This window comes from Carex rostrata, chromosome 6 (assembly GCF_964058835.1).
Source record: "Carex rostrata chromosome 6, lpCarRost1.2, whole genome shotgun sequence".
Classification (NCBI taxonomy): Eukaryota; Viridiplantae; Streptophyta; class Magnoliopsida; order Poales; family Cyperaceae; genus Carex; species Carex rostrata.
In genome coordinates, this window is record NC_135923.1 from 5,829,513 (window position 1) to 5,848,060 (window position 18,548).

Sequence of the window (18,548 nt, forward strand, 5' to 3'; positions counted from 1 at the left end):
AAAGTAGAATTTCTAGCTGTCGTTATTTGGAACCTAAACGCATGTAGTAAGGAGTACTTTTTTCTAGCAATTTTCTTGTTTTATATAACTTACTTTTGTCTTGTTATTCTTTTTTACTTTTTGGTCGAAATCCAACTTTGATTGGAAGTGTTTCCAATCGGTACCAGTTTGGACGATATTTCTTAAACAAATCATCTTCGCTTTTCTACAGTGGTACAAAGGGATTGGTTTTTGTCCAAAGGGTTTTGAACAAAGCCTCATTCAAAGTTAAGTTTAAACGTCCGATTTGCATTGAGATTCGTGTAAATATATTTAAAACTTAATAAATTTAAATGATTTCTTGAATCTAAATGTTTGTACGAATTTTGATGCAAATCAGACGGTTTAAGTCCGGCTTTAGATGAGACTTTGTCCAAAGCCATTTGAACAAAAACCCCACCCTGGTACAAAACTGTACCTGTACCAATACCAATCCATTATTTATGTAATGCCGCTAATATGGAGGAATCAAACTTCTTGTACGGTCCAGACAGCAAGATCACAGGGGGTCCAGTTGAGTATAAAACGGAGAAGAGTTGAAACTATTTCTTTTTTTTTTTGAAAATCTTAGTAGAAGCTACTAAGTAGAGTTGAAACTATTTCAAAGTAAAACCTGGGGGATTGGTGGGGCCATTAAACATTGTCTAGTAATAGATTAGGTTTGTTGGTCTTAGAGAGGGACCTTTTTTAGTATGTTTAATGTGTAATTTGGGTTGTTGGTAGTGACTTTAGGGGGCTCATTTTTTTTTCTACTAAAGGGTTCTCTTCTATGTAGTGAGAAAAAAAAAAAAAAATTAATATTCCGTAGCTGGATTTTTTCAATCAAGGAAAAGTACATTTCTTTTTCTTCTATTTAGAATGGTTTTGTGAGCAAATTAATATTTCCTTAGCTGGATTTTTTAATCAAGAAAAGGCACGTCTTTATTTTCTTTAATCTGCAAACCAGGTCGTTGTGCAGCTAACAGAGCCAATTTTTGTAAGAAATTCAACACGAGAAATATTATGGGTCTTGCAGTCAGTGACCCGTGACGCGATGTGGGAGGGTCAGTAGATGCCACAGCCAAATAGGATTTCCCACATGCCTAAACAGTAGTTTGATTTTATGATCTGTTGCTCTTGTCTCCGCCACAAGTACATCAAATAGGTTATGTACGGGGAGGTCTTTTCTTTAATTTTGTCATGTTAATCCCATAGATAATATTAATATATAGTCTGAATTGTTTGGTCCGGATCTTACTAAGGTAACTCAAACTTTGAGTTTGGATCGAGACCGTCCGATCAGAATTCGTATCAATCCAGTCTAGTGTAGAATTTATGGAGCCCCTTTAATATTCGGTATGATTCTGATCAGACAGTTCATATTCAAAGTTACCTTAGAGGATCCGAATACCCAAATTGTTTGGGTTCATCTCAATGTGGGATGCCATGCCAAGAGGGGAGTTTTGTTCAAAACTTTGGACAAAATTTTATTCAGAGTCAAGTCTAAATTGTTTAATCGGTGTCAAAATTAACACACATGATTTAGATTCAGGACCTGTCTAGATTCAGAGTTCTTTCAATAGAACTTAAATTTCCATCTTTGTCGTATTATATTTACTTTAAACAAGCATAATTAGCTATTCTTATTTAAAGGACTGCTCCTGCCGTTGGGTGACACGGGTAGTGCTAGTTTAGTGGCGAGAGTAGAGAGAAATTAATTTCCATCTTTTCAATTTTTTTTTATGAGAACAAACAATAATTCATAAAACAAATAACAACCCATGATAGATCGGACATTTAGTCTCCGATGTAATAATTTCTCTACAGTTCGGTGGAGAATTTTGATTCCAACGAGAGGGGGAATCCAGATATATAACATCCTCATTTTTTTTTTTTTTTTTAATCTTGTTTATTCAACTTCCTTCCAGGAAATGTATAAGAAGTGACGAATTAATGGGGACCCTGCAAAATGAACCACATGAACATGATACCTCTTCATATCAGCCAAAGAAAAATCATGGTAGCTTTATAGAAAAATGTAAAAGGGTTCATTCGCCATTTATTAACTTTTTACTCACATATCAATCTCCTCTACTTAGTCCGTGGATTTTTTTTTAATGTCAATTAATAAATAGGTAATAAATACTATTAATCTAAAATATATAGGTAATAATCTTTGTTGTTATTCATTTTCAAAATCATGGCTAAGAGTATGAGTATATACGGTAATAGAATACTCTTAAGCGGAGTCAAAATTATTGCGAAGCTTATAGGAATGTTAGGAGGGTCAGCTTTAAGATCCGTGTCAGATTAAAACGGACGACTCAGATCTCATTTTACACGGTCAGGTATTGTTTAAACGGACGACTGGATCCTAATTGAATGGCAAATGAGCATTTTCGATATTATTGAAATGCTTTATGTGATGTAATGAGTTTGCTTAAATCATTAAATGATATTTTTAATAGAAATGGAAAATATTACTATCATCAGCTTGGATCTATTTTTAGTAGAAATAAAAAGGGGGAATTTCATGTATACCACTCGAAAACTTCGAAATTGCGTATTTTCACCTCTAAAATTCATAATATCATAGTTATCATTCTAAATTTTAAAAACTCACAAATAGGCCCATTTTATTGTGTTTTTTGTATTAAAACTCATTTTAAATTTATAAAATATCCATTTTATTCTTTATTTAAAAAAAGAAAAAAATACATATCGTGCTTCTGAAAAATATTAGTCTTCTAATTAGTCGGTTTTCTACTTCTGATGCTTATATAAGCATATACTTAATTGTCACTCTATAAGTGTCAAAAGTAGATGAATTATGCACTTGCCCTAAAAAAACAACTAATTAGAAGACTGACATTTTTCTCAAGCATGATATATATTATTTTCTTTTTCAATACTGGGTAAAATAAATATTTTATAAATTTAAAATAAGTTTTAATAAAAAAGGCAATAAAATGGATAAATTTGTGAGGTTTTAAAATTTAGAAGGTTAACTATGATATTATGAAACTTTAGAAGAGGAAATACTAAATGCCGTAGTTTTTGAAAAGCATACCTGAAATTCCCCAAATAACAAAGCTGATAGATCCTATCATGCTTCTCACCAAAAAAAAAAAAAAAAAAAATTTGAAATATCTAAGCGAACATATACAGTCCTCTTCAACTGAGACGGCCGACAACATTTTTTTGGTCTTTCAAAAGAGAGTCAAAATATGAAAGACAGAAATGATCTCCACAGAAAATTTTCAGCTTTCTCAGTTCAATTGAAGAGGGCCACAAAATTTCCAAATTGTATATTTCTAGTTTTCCGCCAACTATATACCTTGGTCGGTGATTACAGCATTTTTCATATTTATATATGAAAATCTTGATTATATAAGGGCCCATGAAATAGTGAAAAAAATAACCCAAAATTTTAGGCAGTACACGCTAAATCTTAATTAGTTGGAGCCGTCTTTTAGCCAACTGATAAACATGTTGTTGCTAACTTGCTATTCAGTATTCACAAGCGAAAGTCGGACCGTCATTTGAGGATTTAAATATTAATTCAATAAAACTTTGGGGTCGTTTGTGAATTTATTTTCAATAAAATTTTGGGATCTAAATTAATTCGTATTCTCAGCCGAGCAATTTTTTTTCGGAACCCATTAAAAATATAGAGAAGTTCACTTTAAATTTGTGCAAACTTGAATTAAACTTATCCGGATCTAACTTGACAAGAGCATGTATCTCATCTGATATGAATTCTAATTATAAGGAGGTCGTCTTGATTCGCCACAGAAATTTGAGTGTCATGTGTAGTACCATCGAAGCAGGAATTTAGCTACATTTTTAAACTATAGAGACTAAATACATGTGAGTTTTAATACAGAAATATAAATTAATTTTACAATACTATAACATTTAACTATAAATTATATAAAAAAAAATCACACATAACTTAAAAAAAAAATGAAAGTCAGTTTGATTCCTGTTTTCCAATCCCCTGTATAGAGGATAAAATACTCACAATCGGATCAAAATCAATTCGATGTGTGGTAAAATATATAACATGTCTGCTTTGAGATTCGTGCCAGAATCAAACGGACGAGTCAGATCTGAATTCCAGAAACTAGCGAGTCAGACTGTGCTGATGCGGTGTACAGAGGATGGAGGCAGACCATGCCCATACGAGGATGGAAGAAACAGAAACCATGCATCTGACAGATTTTAAGTTCCACGTGACAATCCACGCAACTCGCTCCAGGGAGAGGTGGTGACCACACCACGCAGCCTCCATCCTCCCATGTGCGCGCGGCTAACAAAGTTGCTAAAAAAAGATACCATTTCATAAAACTCATCGCAAAACAACAATTATTTATACTCTTCTGCAGAGCTACTTTTGTCCAAGGACACACTGCTCATATTTGTGCTGAATCTACGTTGGTACCAATACAAAAAAAAAAAAAAAAGTCGAGATCTACAAAATTAATTATGTTATTTAGCAAGATGCATCTGATGGCTGTAATTAAATTATGCACTGCACAATTCGAAAATGGTAAAACATATAACTGAAAATTAAATAATTATACATGTTATTATTACAAAAGACAAAATATATGAAAGTGCCGAATTTTTTTACCAAGATTAAAGTACCGAAGTAATATTGTAAACATATATAATGAGATAATGGCGCACTCATACTATTATACTTGTACAAATTACCACAGAAAACAAAAACAAAAAAATTACATTTAGCATGTGCTTGCAATTATAGTACTTTCTTTCCTCTCTCTTGCCATGTGATTCTGTTCAACTTTTGTCTAAAGTTGAAATTTAGAAGAATGCTGACTTTTCACCAAGTTCATTTTCAATCTCTAAACATGTCTTAATTTGTGATACGTACCAATCCAATTACTTCCGTTTATTATTACATTATCATAGTTCAGATTTGGGGGACTCATTTTATGGGCTTTTCTGGCAGATGTATGAATTGCTGTAGGGATAATAGCTACCTTTTCTTTTCTTTTTTTTCAAATTAGAATGTGAGACTTGTTGTTTCCACAAAGAATGAAGAATGAAATCACTTTTATCAAAAAGGAAAAAAAATATTACATTAGTATACGGTAGTAATAAATTGGGGGGAATTTCATGTATCCCCCTCAAAAACTTCAATATTACATATTTCCCCCTCAAAATTACAAAACTCACATATTTACCCATAATTAATTTTACAATACATTAAATATTTCTAAAAGTAATTAAATATAGTATTTCAGACTCTATAGACCATTATACCCTTATTTCTTCTATTTCTCATTCTCACCATGATTCTTTCTCTTTATAAGATCCAGGTGCACAATCTTGCTGAGGTTTGCAAATGAAGATGGTATCCTCTCTTTTAATGATTTGCTTAGCTGTAATTTCATAATAATCGAATGATTTTGTATTTTGTGTTTCGTCTCAGTATTAGTTTCTTTCTCTGTAGGGTCAAATGTACCCAATTTGTATTTTAGACTTCGTACCAAGAATTTGATACTTTTAAACATTAATTAATGCAAACTACTATTGGCTTGCACAGTTGCATCTCACGGTGGTATATAATATATAAGCAATTCTCTAATAAGGATGTGAAATTGTTGGCTTCTAGTAAATGAGCCTTCACATATTCAAGTATTGCAAGATTTTTTAGAAATAAATATTCGGTCCCAGCTTTGCCTGATAAGCCTGTTGTTGCTCAAGTTAAGAACCTCCCATTCACACAAATTAGATCAAGGCAAGTCAGGCAAAGAACCCTTTAATCCACACCCACTAAGACTAAGTTCTCTGAGATATCCAAATTCAGTGACTACTTGTGATAAAGGGCTATTGAGAAGGATGTTGTAGAGGTTTATGGAAATGACACTGAAGTTTTTGCATTTGATCCTGTGCCAGTACGGGGGAGGGCTTTCAGAGTTGAACCAGGATGAGAGGAAATTTTTGGCTTGAGAAAAAGTGGATCGGAGAGAACAGAGTTTAGACGTGTCAGATACCTTTGTATTCACCAGTTCGACAGGGGAGATCAAGACAAAGAGCGCTATGGCCAAAGAGAGGATGGTGCAAGCTATGGACATTTTGGCAGGAAGGTTGAGCATTTGGCAGGCACAACAGCAGAGAGAGAATCATGGTGAGAATGAGAAATGGCTAAAATAAGGGTATAATGATCTATAGGGTCTCAAATATTTTATTTAATTACTTTTAGAAATATTTAATATATTGTAAAATTAATTATGGGTAAATATGTGAGTTTTTGTAATTTTGAGGGGGGAATATGTAATTACAAACTTTTGAGGGGAAATACGTAATATTGAAGTTTTTGAGGGGGATACATGAAATTTCCCCTTTAAATTGTTACTGGTACCTAATTATTAATATATAGGAATTTCGGTTTTCTTATGCTGGTGCACCTGGTGCATGTTTTCTAGAAGGTACAGAACGTAAGATCCGGCACGCGCACATCCAGTTTAACTTGGTATATTTTACGTTCGCCGAGACGAGGAATTGACTTTATGAGGAAATACTCTGTAACGGGGTAACGGCAGTCGCCGGTTTGAAACGGGAGGGTAATCCCGTCATTTGACAAATCCAGAATAAAATCCATCGTATATCCCGCAGCCAATTAATTAAATCACGGGATTAAGGCTGCAACGTGTCGTTTCCCAATATTTAATTTCCCTGAAACCGGTCTATACTGTCATGGTATATTGGTTTCATGGAATCCGGGACCCCCATAATTCATAGAGCCCTCTCACTATGTAAACAAGTTTCGGAAATGAAACCGGTGCGTCTAATAAAATATTTTTTCTTTCTAGTTTATTACCTCCCCTTTATATTTGCCACCATCCTGGCATCCTTCTTCTTCGCATCCCTCCTCTCTTTCCTCTCCCCTATCGAAACTTTCCAGGTAGCGGGTAGCCAATACTCAAATTCACCCAACAAAAACCCGTTTCTTCTTTGATCCAATCAGAGATTTCTCATCAGTTTATATTCAATCCATCAGGTAATATCCATCCATGGAGGCCGAATCATCTACCTCAAATCAACAGAGAAAACGAAAGAGAAGCGTTAGCGATACACCAGACAAGCCCGCGCAATCCACGTGGCGAACTGACAAGGAGCACCGCCTCTACTCGTCGAAGCTTTTGGAAGCCCTCCGGCGTGTCAGGTCCGGGTCGACTTTGCCACGAACCGAACCCCCGCGGAGTCGGGCGATTCGAGAGGCTGCCGACCGGGCTCTTGCCATCTCAGCTCGAGGGCGGAGTCGCTGGAGCCGTGCCATCCTTTCAAGTCGATCAATCAGGCTCAAGTCGAACCGGATTCGGTTTCCCGTGCCTTCCCGTCCAAACCGGACGGAACTGGTGAGGAATCAAGTCGCCGATCGTGAGAAAAAGAAATCTGTGGTTTTGCAAAGGAAGGCGCGCGTTTTGGGACGGTTAGTACCGGGTTGCAAGAAGTTATCTTTTCCGATTCTTTTAGAAGAGGCATCTGATTACATAAAGGCGCTTGAGATGCAAGTCAAAGCCATGAGTGCATTGACGGAGATATTGTCTATGATTGGAGGCGGTACAGAGGGGGTGCCAGGACCGGTACAGGAGAGTGGCGCTGACACCAGTACCACTAGTACTGGTATCAACAGTTTGCCTCCGCCGGCCTGAGGATTGAGCTGGATTATTTCATTTGGTTTTGTTTTTAGGAGAAATTCTTGTAATTTGTTGTAAATTTCGGTTTTCAATCTTATTTAGATCGTCTTTTTTCCTCTCTTGGAGTTGGAGAGAGTTGGTGTAGTGGTATGTCTCTCTCTTTTCGTTTATTTTTTTTTATTTCCCACTTTTTTTTTTCATTTGCACCTGCCGGGTAGTGAGGCTGCTTGTGGTATTGCGCGCGTTATGAAATTTTGGGTAAATTTGTAGCGTAGCCACCGTATTTCATTAAATTACAAGAATGAAAGGAAGCCCCTTCGTGGATATTGTTTGATACTTTGATTCTTGATTCTCGCATTTGAATTGAACAATTTGCAGTAAAGTGACATTCTTAATTTTTAATCACTTTTTTGTTTAATGCCTCCTGTATTCAGTCTGTAACCTTGCTCATGGATTTTGAAAAAAAAAAGATTTTCAAAAAAACCTTGCTCATGTCATTACTCTTAAATAAGAAACTTGCAGGGTGTCAGATGCAAAAGAGGCTGTATAATTGTACAACAAAATAAAGCAATACCTACTGCCACCTGCTTTAATATAAAGTCGTAATACGAAACGGGAAGGCGAATAAATGTCACATGGCCTCCTCTCTGAGAACCCGGTATTATATCTCTGGCCACCTCATCATTCACTTAGATTCTTTAACCACCAAAGTGCCTTCTGGCTTCACAACACCTTACAAGTAAGCCATGTGCTGTGGCTGGGTGAAAAACAATCCCAACTGAAACGTGACACGTCATTAGCATAAAAGTTTCGTGCCTCCATAAAGTGCTTATTGTGTTTGGACGTAATTTTGACTGCTGGAAACCGTTGTTTTTAAACCGTTTGATTTAATATTAAAATGGTTAATTAACATTCGGTCCATAGCGATACCTCGTCCAAAGACCTCCATTTAATGTCAAATGGAGCTGTCAATTGTCCTTCGTAAACAGTCAAAGATCCTCGAGGTATAATGGGCCATGTGGCTGATGTCCTACAAATGGAGAGGAATTGATGACAGATTGACAGGTATTAAGGGGGGCATTCAGGGGGTTTAGATCCGTCGCTTTCTCTGAGTCGCGTAATAATTTCTTCATAATATCACTAGACGACAGAGATAGTTTCTACAATAAGCGAGCCATCCTTTGAGGTCCTACTATTAGTAGAACGGGATTTTGAGGGAATCAGGAATTGAAATCGCATCCAAGCGTGGTTTTACGTTTATTGATCCGATAAAGAATCGTGGATCAAGTATTTATTGTACGCATCTCTAGTAATGCTTGCAAGTTACAACGGCGTATTGAAAAAATGGACGGCTTAGATTTGACAAGCTGTGTCGAACGGAAGAAACATGCACGGGCAGAATGCGCACAGACCGAGGAGTATCATGGGGAGTAACGAGAGAAGGGTCGGGTGATGAGCTGGCTCATAATGGAGTTGTCTAAATGCACATGGATAGGAAAATTGGATCGGCTGCACCAGGAGCACTAGTACAAAGCCTACCGATGGTGTCAACGACTCAAGGTTCTACATTGGTTCTGGAAGGACTGCTGCTATGAGTTCATGCAAATAAGTACGATTAAATTTAGGAAACAGGAGCGACAAAGCCCCCAGCTGTTATGCCACCCCATATTGTACTTTGTTATCCATCCTTCAATAGGTAGTAGACAACATGTTGGCATAACATTTGTTTTGTGTATATAGTAATTCCCTGTCTGGTGTAACGGTGTTTAAGCGTCATTATTATCTTATATTTTGTTTTCGATTCTTACTATATGCAATTACTATGTCATTGATGGAGGTCACGAGCTTGCCTAGAACTGGATAGTAACATAAGGCACGCATTTATCCAACTTAACCTTCTTTTATTTCAGGTTGGCCAATCTCAGTTACTCCAGTTCCCAGTAAAAACCAATCAAGCCGGTTCGGATTTCTCTGACATGATAAATCCTACTTGAGAGTAAAGATTGAGGAAAGAGAAAATTCCAATACCTCATATTTTTTATACCTCATGATACTTCATATTTTTTATTTTTGTTTTCAAAATTCAAATTGTTGATTCGAACCGCTCAACATGATATTTATACTAAAATATGTCTCGAGATGAAATTTTTATAATTTTTAAAAAACATTTACTATTTTTTAAAATAAGTACAAAATCACTGTTTTTGAACTGTTAAAAAAACAGTGATTTTCTACCTATCTTAAAAAATAGTTAAAAATTCCTAAAAGTTATAAAATTTTATCATAATCATATTTTAGTATGGATATCATATTGAATAATTCGAATCGATAATTTATATATTAAAAATAAAAATATAAAATATAAAATATGAGAAATGAATAGATAAAAAAAGGCACGAGACACATTTTAACTCGCTCTCGAGGTAAATAGACAGCAGAAGAAGAGGCGAAGATAATTTAATTATGCATGGAGGGAATCTGCGCTGGGGAAAGGGAGTGGGCACGTGGCCCGTACGATTGTCAGAGAGGATGGACGGTGGATGTCATGGCGTCATGTAAGATCAAAACAGATCCATGCGCCCCGCCTCAGGCCACGCCACCGTGAGCTAGCCTGGCTCTCTGCAGTTCTCTCTCTCTCTCTCTCTCTCTGTGATGGAGGGGGCCACATAGGCACGAGGCTCGTGTGATTCTCTGTGAATTGAGGTGCGCATCCAACCGCAGATTTAATGCCTGTTTATTACTTCTACCTTTGACTTGTTCAATTTATGTGTTTCCAATTTCCGTGCATGATATTGGCTGGACGCGCTCCATGGCGCACTTTTCCTGTGGAAAAATTACTGAAATTTCAATACCCATTAACAATTAATTTATTTGAAAGAATTTAATTGAATTTTGGAAATCCAATAAAACAGTTTATTATTATATAAACAATTTAAAAGAGCAAATTTTTATTTGAAGTCTCTCACAATCACTTCAGAATTTTGGAGTACAACTAGAGTGTTCTTAAGTTCATCAAGCCTCTTTGTAAACTCAACTTTAAAATTTATTAGATTGGTTTCAAACGACGAATCAAATAGATTGAAACTCATTTATCTTACGAGTGAAATGATCAAATTCAAAAATGAAGGCAATAAAAATTTATAAACCTTCAAATTTTGACCATTTAATTTTATACTAAATTAATTCGTAATTTCAAAATTGTTAATACATAATTTACTTCCATTTGGAATTTAAAATTACCCGTCAAGATCAAGTTTTTTTTTGTTGTTGTTAAAAAGAAATAGTATTCTTATAAAAGAAAACCTATGCAAAAGGGATTGGACTGGAGATCATTCATGTCCTTTCTATGGTGCTTTTGAAACAGTAGATTATCTTTTTAATTCATGCACTTTTACTTTTTAAATTTGGACTTGGATTGCATCTCATAATTATTTTCAGTTTACTGGTTCACCATGTCTGACATTTGCCATATAGCAGCTCATATTCTTTTAAAAGAACCTTTATTAATAAAACTAATTAGAGGTGTTGTACTATGGACATTGTGGCTAGAGAGAAATAAGCTTTGTTTTCAACATACACTTATTATTCCTTCTCTGCAGGCTGTTGGATCCAAGATTATCATATTGACAATTTTTGGTGTACTACCCTTAATAGTGTTTTATTACCTTATCTATCCCTAATTATGCCAATGAATGTTGTTACTATGCCTTGTCAGGCCTTGATTATTCCAAGTACAGATTTGAGCCCTACAAGGGTTGGTTTCCACCTAACAGAGGAAGAGGATGTAATCCATCAAGAGGCCGAGGAGGACATACAGGAAGATGGAATGCTTAGTATCGATCTAATAATGGCTCTGGCATGAGTTGATTAGTGTTCTTTGTTTAGCTAAGGGCTGTTGCTTTTGATGCTATGTGAGCATGTTCTTGTTGTTAGAACTTTATGTGGTATTTCTTGCTCTGTGGGCATGCTTATCATTTCAGTACCTGTATGTTGTTTTTCATGGTATTTGTATATGCTTTTTTGTAAGTTGTTACTAGCTTCCTTTTTTGAGTTGGTACCAGCATAACTTCTATTCGTTTCAATGGAAACTGGTGGGTTTTTTCCCCACTTTATCAAAAAAAAAAAATTGGAAGTTCAAATTTTTTGCATGTAGACTCATCACTCATAAGGCAGATGAGTTTCAATGGTTTGGATTTATCGTTTAAAGTCAATTCAATAGATTTTAGAATCGAGTTCACAAATAGACTTGATGAACTTAAGAACACCTTAGTTCCAATCTTTAGTCTTGAATTTTGATATACAGTAATTTGACTAGGTGTGTCAATGAGTACGAGACAGATAGGGTGAAGAAAACAAATAATTGATCTTACATACCCTGTTCTTACTCTACCTTATCCTTATCTGTTAAAATTATCGCGTAACGAGCCAATAGCAGGTGAATAACGAATAAATATAATTTAATAATTAATTTTATTGTATTTTACATATATGATATCACCATATTTGATCTATTGTTCTGACCAATTCCCGTACCAAAATTTGCATTTTAAACCATCAAATAGCGTCTATTACATTGAATATCTATAGAATGTGGTACTGCTGTGCTTTCATTCTTATTTTGCAGAAAACTTGCGAAATCAGGAAAGTTACTGACATTCTGAGATTCTGACGCGGGTAGCATCAGACCTGACGCTGGTAGCATCAGACCTAACACTGGTAGCATCACGCCCTGACGCTACCACAGACGCGAGTCGCATCACGCCCTGACTCTACCACAGACGCGAGGCGCATCAGACAAACTCTGATGCGGGTCGCATCGCTATTAACACAACTCACATCGGAGTTTCCCAGAGCAGAAGGCGGAGGCCCAATGAAAGCCCAGTAAAGGCCCAAATTGGATGGGGTCGTTTGGGAAGGCTATAAAAGACCCCTCTCTACCACTAACCAAAGGGGTTCAGAAATTCAAGAATTCAAATCTCAAGGCCTTTGAAGTGTCGCTCTAGAAAGAGGAGGAGCTGAGGAGTGAAGATTGGAAGATTCTTCTTAGATCCAATTCCTCCTTCGGTTTTATCATGATTTCTTCTCTTATCTCTTTCTTTATGATGCTTGAGTAGATCTTTCTTGTTTCTAGGGTTGATGTAATCTAAAATTCTGTTTGTATGCATTGAACTTGAATTTGAGCTTTACTTATGTTTGATTGTCTGAGTATTATTCTTCCATTGCTTGATTGTAACTGTTTGAATGAATCTTGATGTCTACTGTTGAATGTTTCTTGCATCTCTTCTAGTACTCTGACCTTGATGTTTCTTGCAATTAGATCAAGTATTTGAGGTAGATCTTAGATCCGAGAGGTGAGATCAATAGTAACTGAGAGGTGAAATTTTCATCTATTGAGAGATAGTTGATACCTTTAGCAAACCAGACAATTGACTTAGGTTGAGCACCAGTAAACGAGAGTTTGAGGTTGTAGATCTAAGAAGGTGAAGTTGCACATCCTTACCAGATTCATTAAGCCAATAAACGAGAGTTGAGGTTTAGGAAGATTAGGTACGGTAACAGATCCTTACACAAGCAGATAACTCAGAAACAGGCCAAATGCTGCATTCACTCGAGGACCACGCGGGTCGCGTGCGAGAGCACGCGAGTCGCGTGAGGGTCCAGAGAGGCAGAGTTGAGGATGAAATCTGAAACCCTAGAAACTTTATTTTAAAATCAAGCAAAACCAAACGTTTAATTGCTTTCCTTTTCTGTTATTGAACTTAGGAATTTAAACAAATCAAACCAATCTTTTCTCAAAATCTAGTACCTAACTGAGTCAAGCAAAGGTTCAGAGTTGAACTGTACCGTCCTTGAGGATCGATACCTGATTATACTCTTGAACGAAAGTTGTGCACTTGCAACCTAATTCGAAAGCTAAATCACTGTTTAAAAGGGTACAGCTAGCTGTACCTGAAACTTTGTGTATAGCATACTTTTGTGCGAACAAGTTTTATAACATCGGAACTCATTCATTTCAAACATATGCAATCATATTACTAATAAAAAAACAAATGTGCAATCAACTCGAACTAATTTTTTTTTAATAAAGCAAGATAATTAAAAAACACGAATATCTCTTCAGACATTCAATTGTTTAATTAAATAACAAATCATGCTGATAAAAGTAATATGTTTAACATTGTTCTTATAGCAAAAAACATACACTGAATAACAAAAATACATCACTAATATTGTTCAAACATTATCATATGAAATATCATGCAGATAAATTTTACCATCACTAATTATTGCTCAAACATCATCATATAATTTTATTTTATTTAATTATTTTATAGGATAACGGATATGAAATAGCCTTTATACGTATCTTTACCTATTTAGCTAACCAAAAAAAAAATCTTTATCCATACTCACACTCGATAAATTAACGGAAAAAATTTTTACTCATACCCGCCATATCGAATGCAGTAATTAGAATAAATGATTAAAAAGGTATGATTGACACATATCAATTTGAGTTAACAGTTTTTCCTGTTAGACCGGACAACCATCCTCCTTCAACGCTCTTTTTTTAGACCGGACCAAATTAACATGCCATGGAACTGAATAATCAAACTGATTACTGATTGATTTGACTAACGAAGCAAATAATATGAATAATAAAATAAAAAAACAAGCTGACCATACAACAAAAATGATTAGAAGAGATACAATACATATCAAATAAAGAAAACACAACAATTGTATATGTACAGCAGTACAGATAATGAATTTTAACTTCGTACAGACTGGTGGTACATCAAAAACCTCTAATTATAATTTTATTTGGGGTGTTTATTTCAAATTTACCGACGGTACTGACAAGTATCGAGTGAATGAAATTACAATCCTGTCAAGATTTAAAATCAAAAGTAAAACTATTTTTGATCTTTTAACAAGATATTCTCAATAAGAATTTGTGATGGAATAAAGTCAGCAATTATTGTTCTACTGGATAATACAAACGATTCATGCAAATAACAAAACAAACAATATGATAATAAAGCGCTCAACTTGTATAATAAGCAAAACGATCTCCGTGAATAATAAACTCAAAAAAGGAATCACTATTGAATGGTCATGGATAATACAGTTGATTGATTTATCCAACCCCAAAAAAATATTATAAAATTAATTTCCTAAAATAATGTATATATAAGAACATATTATGTATGTTGAGTTGTTCATTAAATTTCAAATGATGATATAGAGTCAAAACACCATGCAATTGATGCTTGCAGAGCACGTTAACTTATTGGCTAATTATTTTATGTGCTAATTATCAGACGCTTGTATTAATTTTTTTTTCAGGTAGTTGGTATGTCAATGACAACTTTTACATTAATTGATGTCATAAACAAATATTTTTGGGAAAAAAAGGTGATGAATGTTTCCATACCGCGCAGTCATGGAAACAGAGCCAAAGACACGTCCCACAATGAGACTTCATCCACAAAGTTTGACCAATTGATTTGACCTAATATTGATTAAGCTAGTCAGCAACTTTTTTTTACTCACCCTAATTATAAATTTCTATATTTTTTTTTCAATTGTATATTACGTCGCAATTTAATGAAGAAAATAGAAAATTGAGCATGTAATTTTATTTTACGAGTGATACTGATAGTATTATTTTATTTAAGAACTAAAACATAAAGGACAAAATGAAAAAAAAAAAAAAATTCATAGAGATGCTTAGCACCCCATGTCCCTTAACTTATACCTCCTCCTCATGTACCACATTAATTGTATCTGACATGCTACAAATTTACCCAAATTTAATACCCATACAAATGTTGGTGAAGAGGCTAATAATAATATTTTGTTCTTGCATATTAAGCTCTTTAAATCACTATCGAGATATATTTTTTAAATAGAGATAAGATCAAACTTTCTAATTTTAAATTTTCTATAAAAATATAACTGAAATTAATTTTGTTTTAGATAATTTAATTTCTAAATTTAACTGAAATAAATCAAACTAAAAAGTTTGGTGCTGTTTCCATGTCACATCTTTCAACACAGGACTGTCTTCCTGTCACTGAAGATCAATTGAAGTAATTATCCTTGTCGTTTTGGAATTTTATTTTCCAGTGCAAATATGCAGGATTGGTTCTATTAGGAAGGTTTTGAGAAATGTACTAGCACTAATCTCAGAGTAGACTCAGACCAATAGATTGGATATCGATCCCCTTGATCAAAAGCAAGCAAAAAAAAATTCCGTTCAAAGGTTCAAAGGGTAAATATATTGACACAGATTATTTTGCTTCACACAGCGCACTAACAATAAAGAGACAATGTCAAAGTACAAGTTTGATACGCTGTATGAAATCAAACTAATTCTGTCAATATCTCCATCTCCCTCAGAGGGCCAGAGGAAGTGGCGCAGTGCATTCACCGGTCCGGATCCTAAAGTAACTCAATCTTTATATTTTGGATCGAGATCGTCCGATTCAAATCCGTCGTTCTAAATTGCTTCGCGATTCGAATTCATCTATCAGAATGTGTGCGCTGCACTTTGAATAGATTATCACAGATCCGAATCGGACGGTCCCGATTTAAAATCCAAAAATTGAGTTACTTCACTGAATCTGGACTCGATGCATTCACTGATCTTACAAAATGTAAGGAGATCTCCTGTTTCATAGGGCTGGAGAAGATATCAACAAAATGTTTGCCTTTTTCTTTCCATAACTGCTTTGAGAGGAGCACGTGGGTGAGATTATTAAGTGGTCCCCACCTGGCTAACTATATAAAGTGAGAGTCTTTCGTCCTTTTGCGCGTGGCATGGATTGCCTTTCACAATTTTTGTTGTTTTATTTACAAGAAATTCTTTCTCATATTATTTTTTGAATTTTTATCTCACTTTGCAAAAAAATATTCCATAGTTAGGAAAGAATCGCGACTAGAACGAATATTTTTATAATCGGATCAGTGGCGCAGCTAGTAGGATTATCAGAATAGACAAAAAAAAATTATTAAGAAATAGTTATTATTTTTAATAAAAATAAAATTAAGAATGCATGCTTGTTTAAAAATGATTTTTTTTTTAATTTCTAAACAAGTTGGTAAAAAAAGTCATGTTAACAATTATTTTTTTTCACTATACTTTGTAATTAATATAATTTTTGTGATAGTTTAAAAATAAATAGATTCACTATATGTTAAAATTGTCAAATAGTAAGGCACAATGTTCTGAATTGAATATTAAGGTCTAAATAATTTCTAGATGCTCATAATTCATTGTGAACCAATCATTATTTCTATTTTTATACTTAATGAATTAATATACTAACTTTATTTAGAAAGTAGTATCTAATTATCTTTCTTCTCCAAAGAGTGTCTGTTCACTTTTTTTCCAAATCAACAAAACTCAATTTTGTTAAATTCAAAATTGACACAAAAAATAAATAGGCAGCTGCCTACCCCTACTCCATGCTAGCTTTGCCTTTAAATCAGATCCGATGGTTTCATGTATATGAATTTGTATGTGGATTTTACATTATATTATTTGAGTTTGCATGTGAATATTTTACAAAAAAAAAAAAAGATTACATTTTTATTAGATCCATAGGATACTGTTGATATATCCGATTAATATTGTTGAAATATAAGAAACTTTTCCTATGACATATTTAATATAGTTTTATTATAACATCCCATTAGCTTTAATTTTACAAAACCTTTTTTTTTACTCCATACAAGTTAGCTAATTAATTGAAGTTGTATTTTAAATTTGTATTGCTACGATGCAAAGTAATTACATGTTCATTCGTGTGATATTTGTGTTTTGTTATTTAAAGTTGTAATTATTTTACAACAAGAACGATGTTGCATTCTTAAAGGTTTGAAACGAAAATGTAGAATTTGTGCGAAATTAATACAGGGTTCCAATGCCTCATGTCTTTCATATCTCATCATACCTCATATTTTATATCTTCGTTTTCAAAGTCCAAATTGTCGATCTAAACCGTTCAACATGATATATATACTAAAATATGGTTAGGGATGAAATTTTTTTACTATTTTTTAAGATGGGTAGAAAATCACTGATTTTTGAACAGTTCAAAAACAGAGATTTTGTACATATCTTAAAAAATTGTAAAAAAACTTTCAAAAAATATAAAATTTCATCTCTATGCATATTTTAGTATAAATATTATGTTGAACTTTGAAAACGAAGACATAAAATATGAGATATGATGAGCCTTTTAAACAAATTAATTAATATGCTTTCATGTACTGTTTAGACGCATATCTGATCAAGCAAGCATGTGACATAATGACAATCACCAATGAAGGAGCTTCTGGACCGGAGTTGACTAAGGGACTATAATTAATGTTAGTGGCGGGCTACTATTAATCATAGGGACCAATATGTACATGTTGATGCAATAACTAACTTATATAAAAAACATTAAATTTAGGACGGTAAGTTTCCTCTTGGTTAGGAGATTTGCTTACTATCTCCATAGAAATTGGAATGGATATATCATATTCGGGATGATGGAGTTTGAAAATGGAGAAGACTTTTAAAGGCCCTCTGTACCAGTGGCCGGTACAAACTGGGATAGAGTTCACAGACTTGGACACGAAATTCTTCAACATCTCAACACTTAATTTTTTTTTTTTTTTTTTTTATTAGATCTGTTATCTGTTTACTGCTCCTTGAAGTAGGTTTATTTTAGGTTTTTTAAATTCATGTTTTAGGGTAGCATATGGAGCTGTAGGATGGGATAAGATTGTTAGGCATTAGGTGTACTGAGATGGAAGTGGAATTAATATCATTAGGAATGGTTAGGATTACACTGGTATGTA

The 18,548-nt window shown here is 34.3% G+C and overlaps 1 protein-coding gene across 1 annotated transcript; it reads left to right on the forward strand.

Annotated features, from left to right (window-relative positions):
* Nucleotides 1-6,886: 6,886 nt before the first annotated feature.
* LOC144555798 (transcription factor bHLH148-like) lies at nt 6,887-8,027 on the forward strand. The gene has a single exon (XM_078304226.1). It carries the CDS (start codon nt 7,065-7,067, stop codon nt 7,704-7,706), a length of 642 nt encoding a protein of 213 aa, XP_078160352.1. The 5' UTR covers nt 6,887-7,064; the 3' UTR covers nt 7,707-8,027.
* The last annotated feature ends 10,521 nt before the right edge of the window (nt 8,028-18,548 follow it).

Bases quoted from the DNA above. Each gene is read 5' to 3' on its own strand.
- LOC144555798 (XM_078304226.1), top strand. From the start codon at position 7,065: ATGGAGGCCGAATCATCTACCTCAAATCAACAGAGAAAACGAAAGAGA.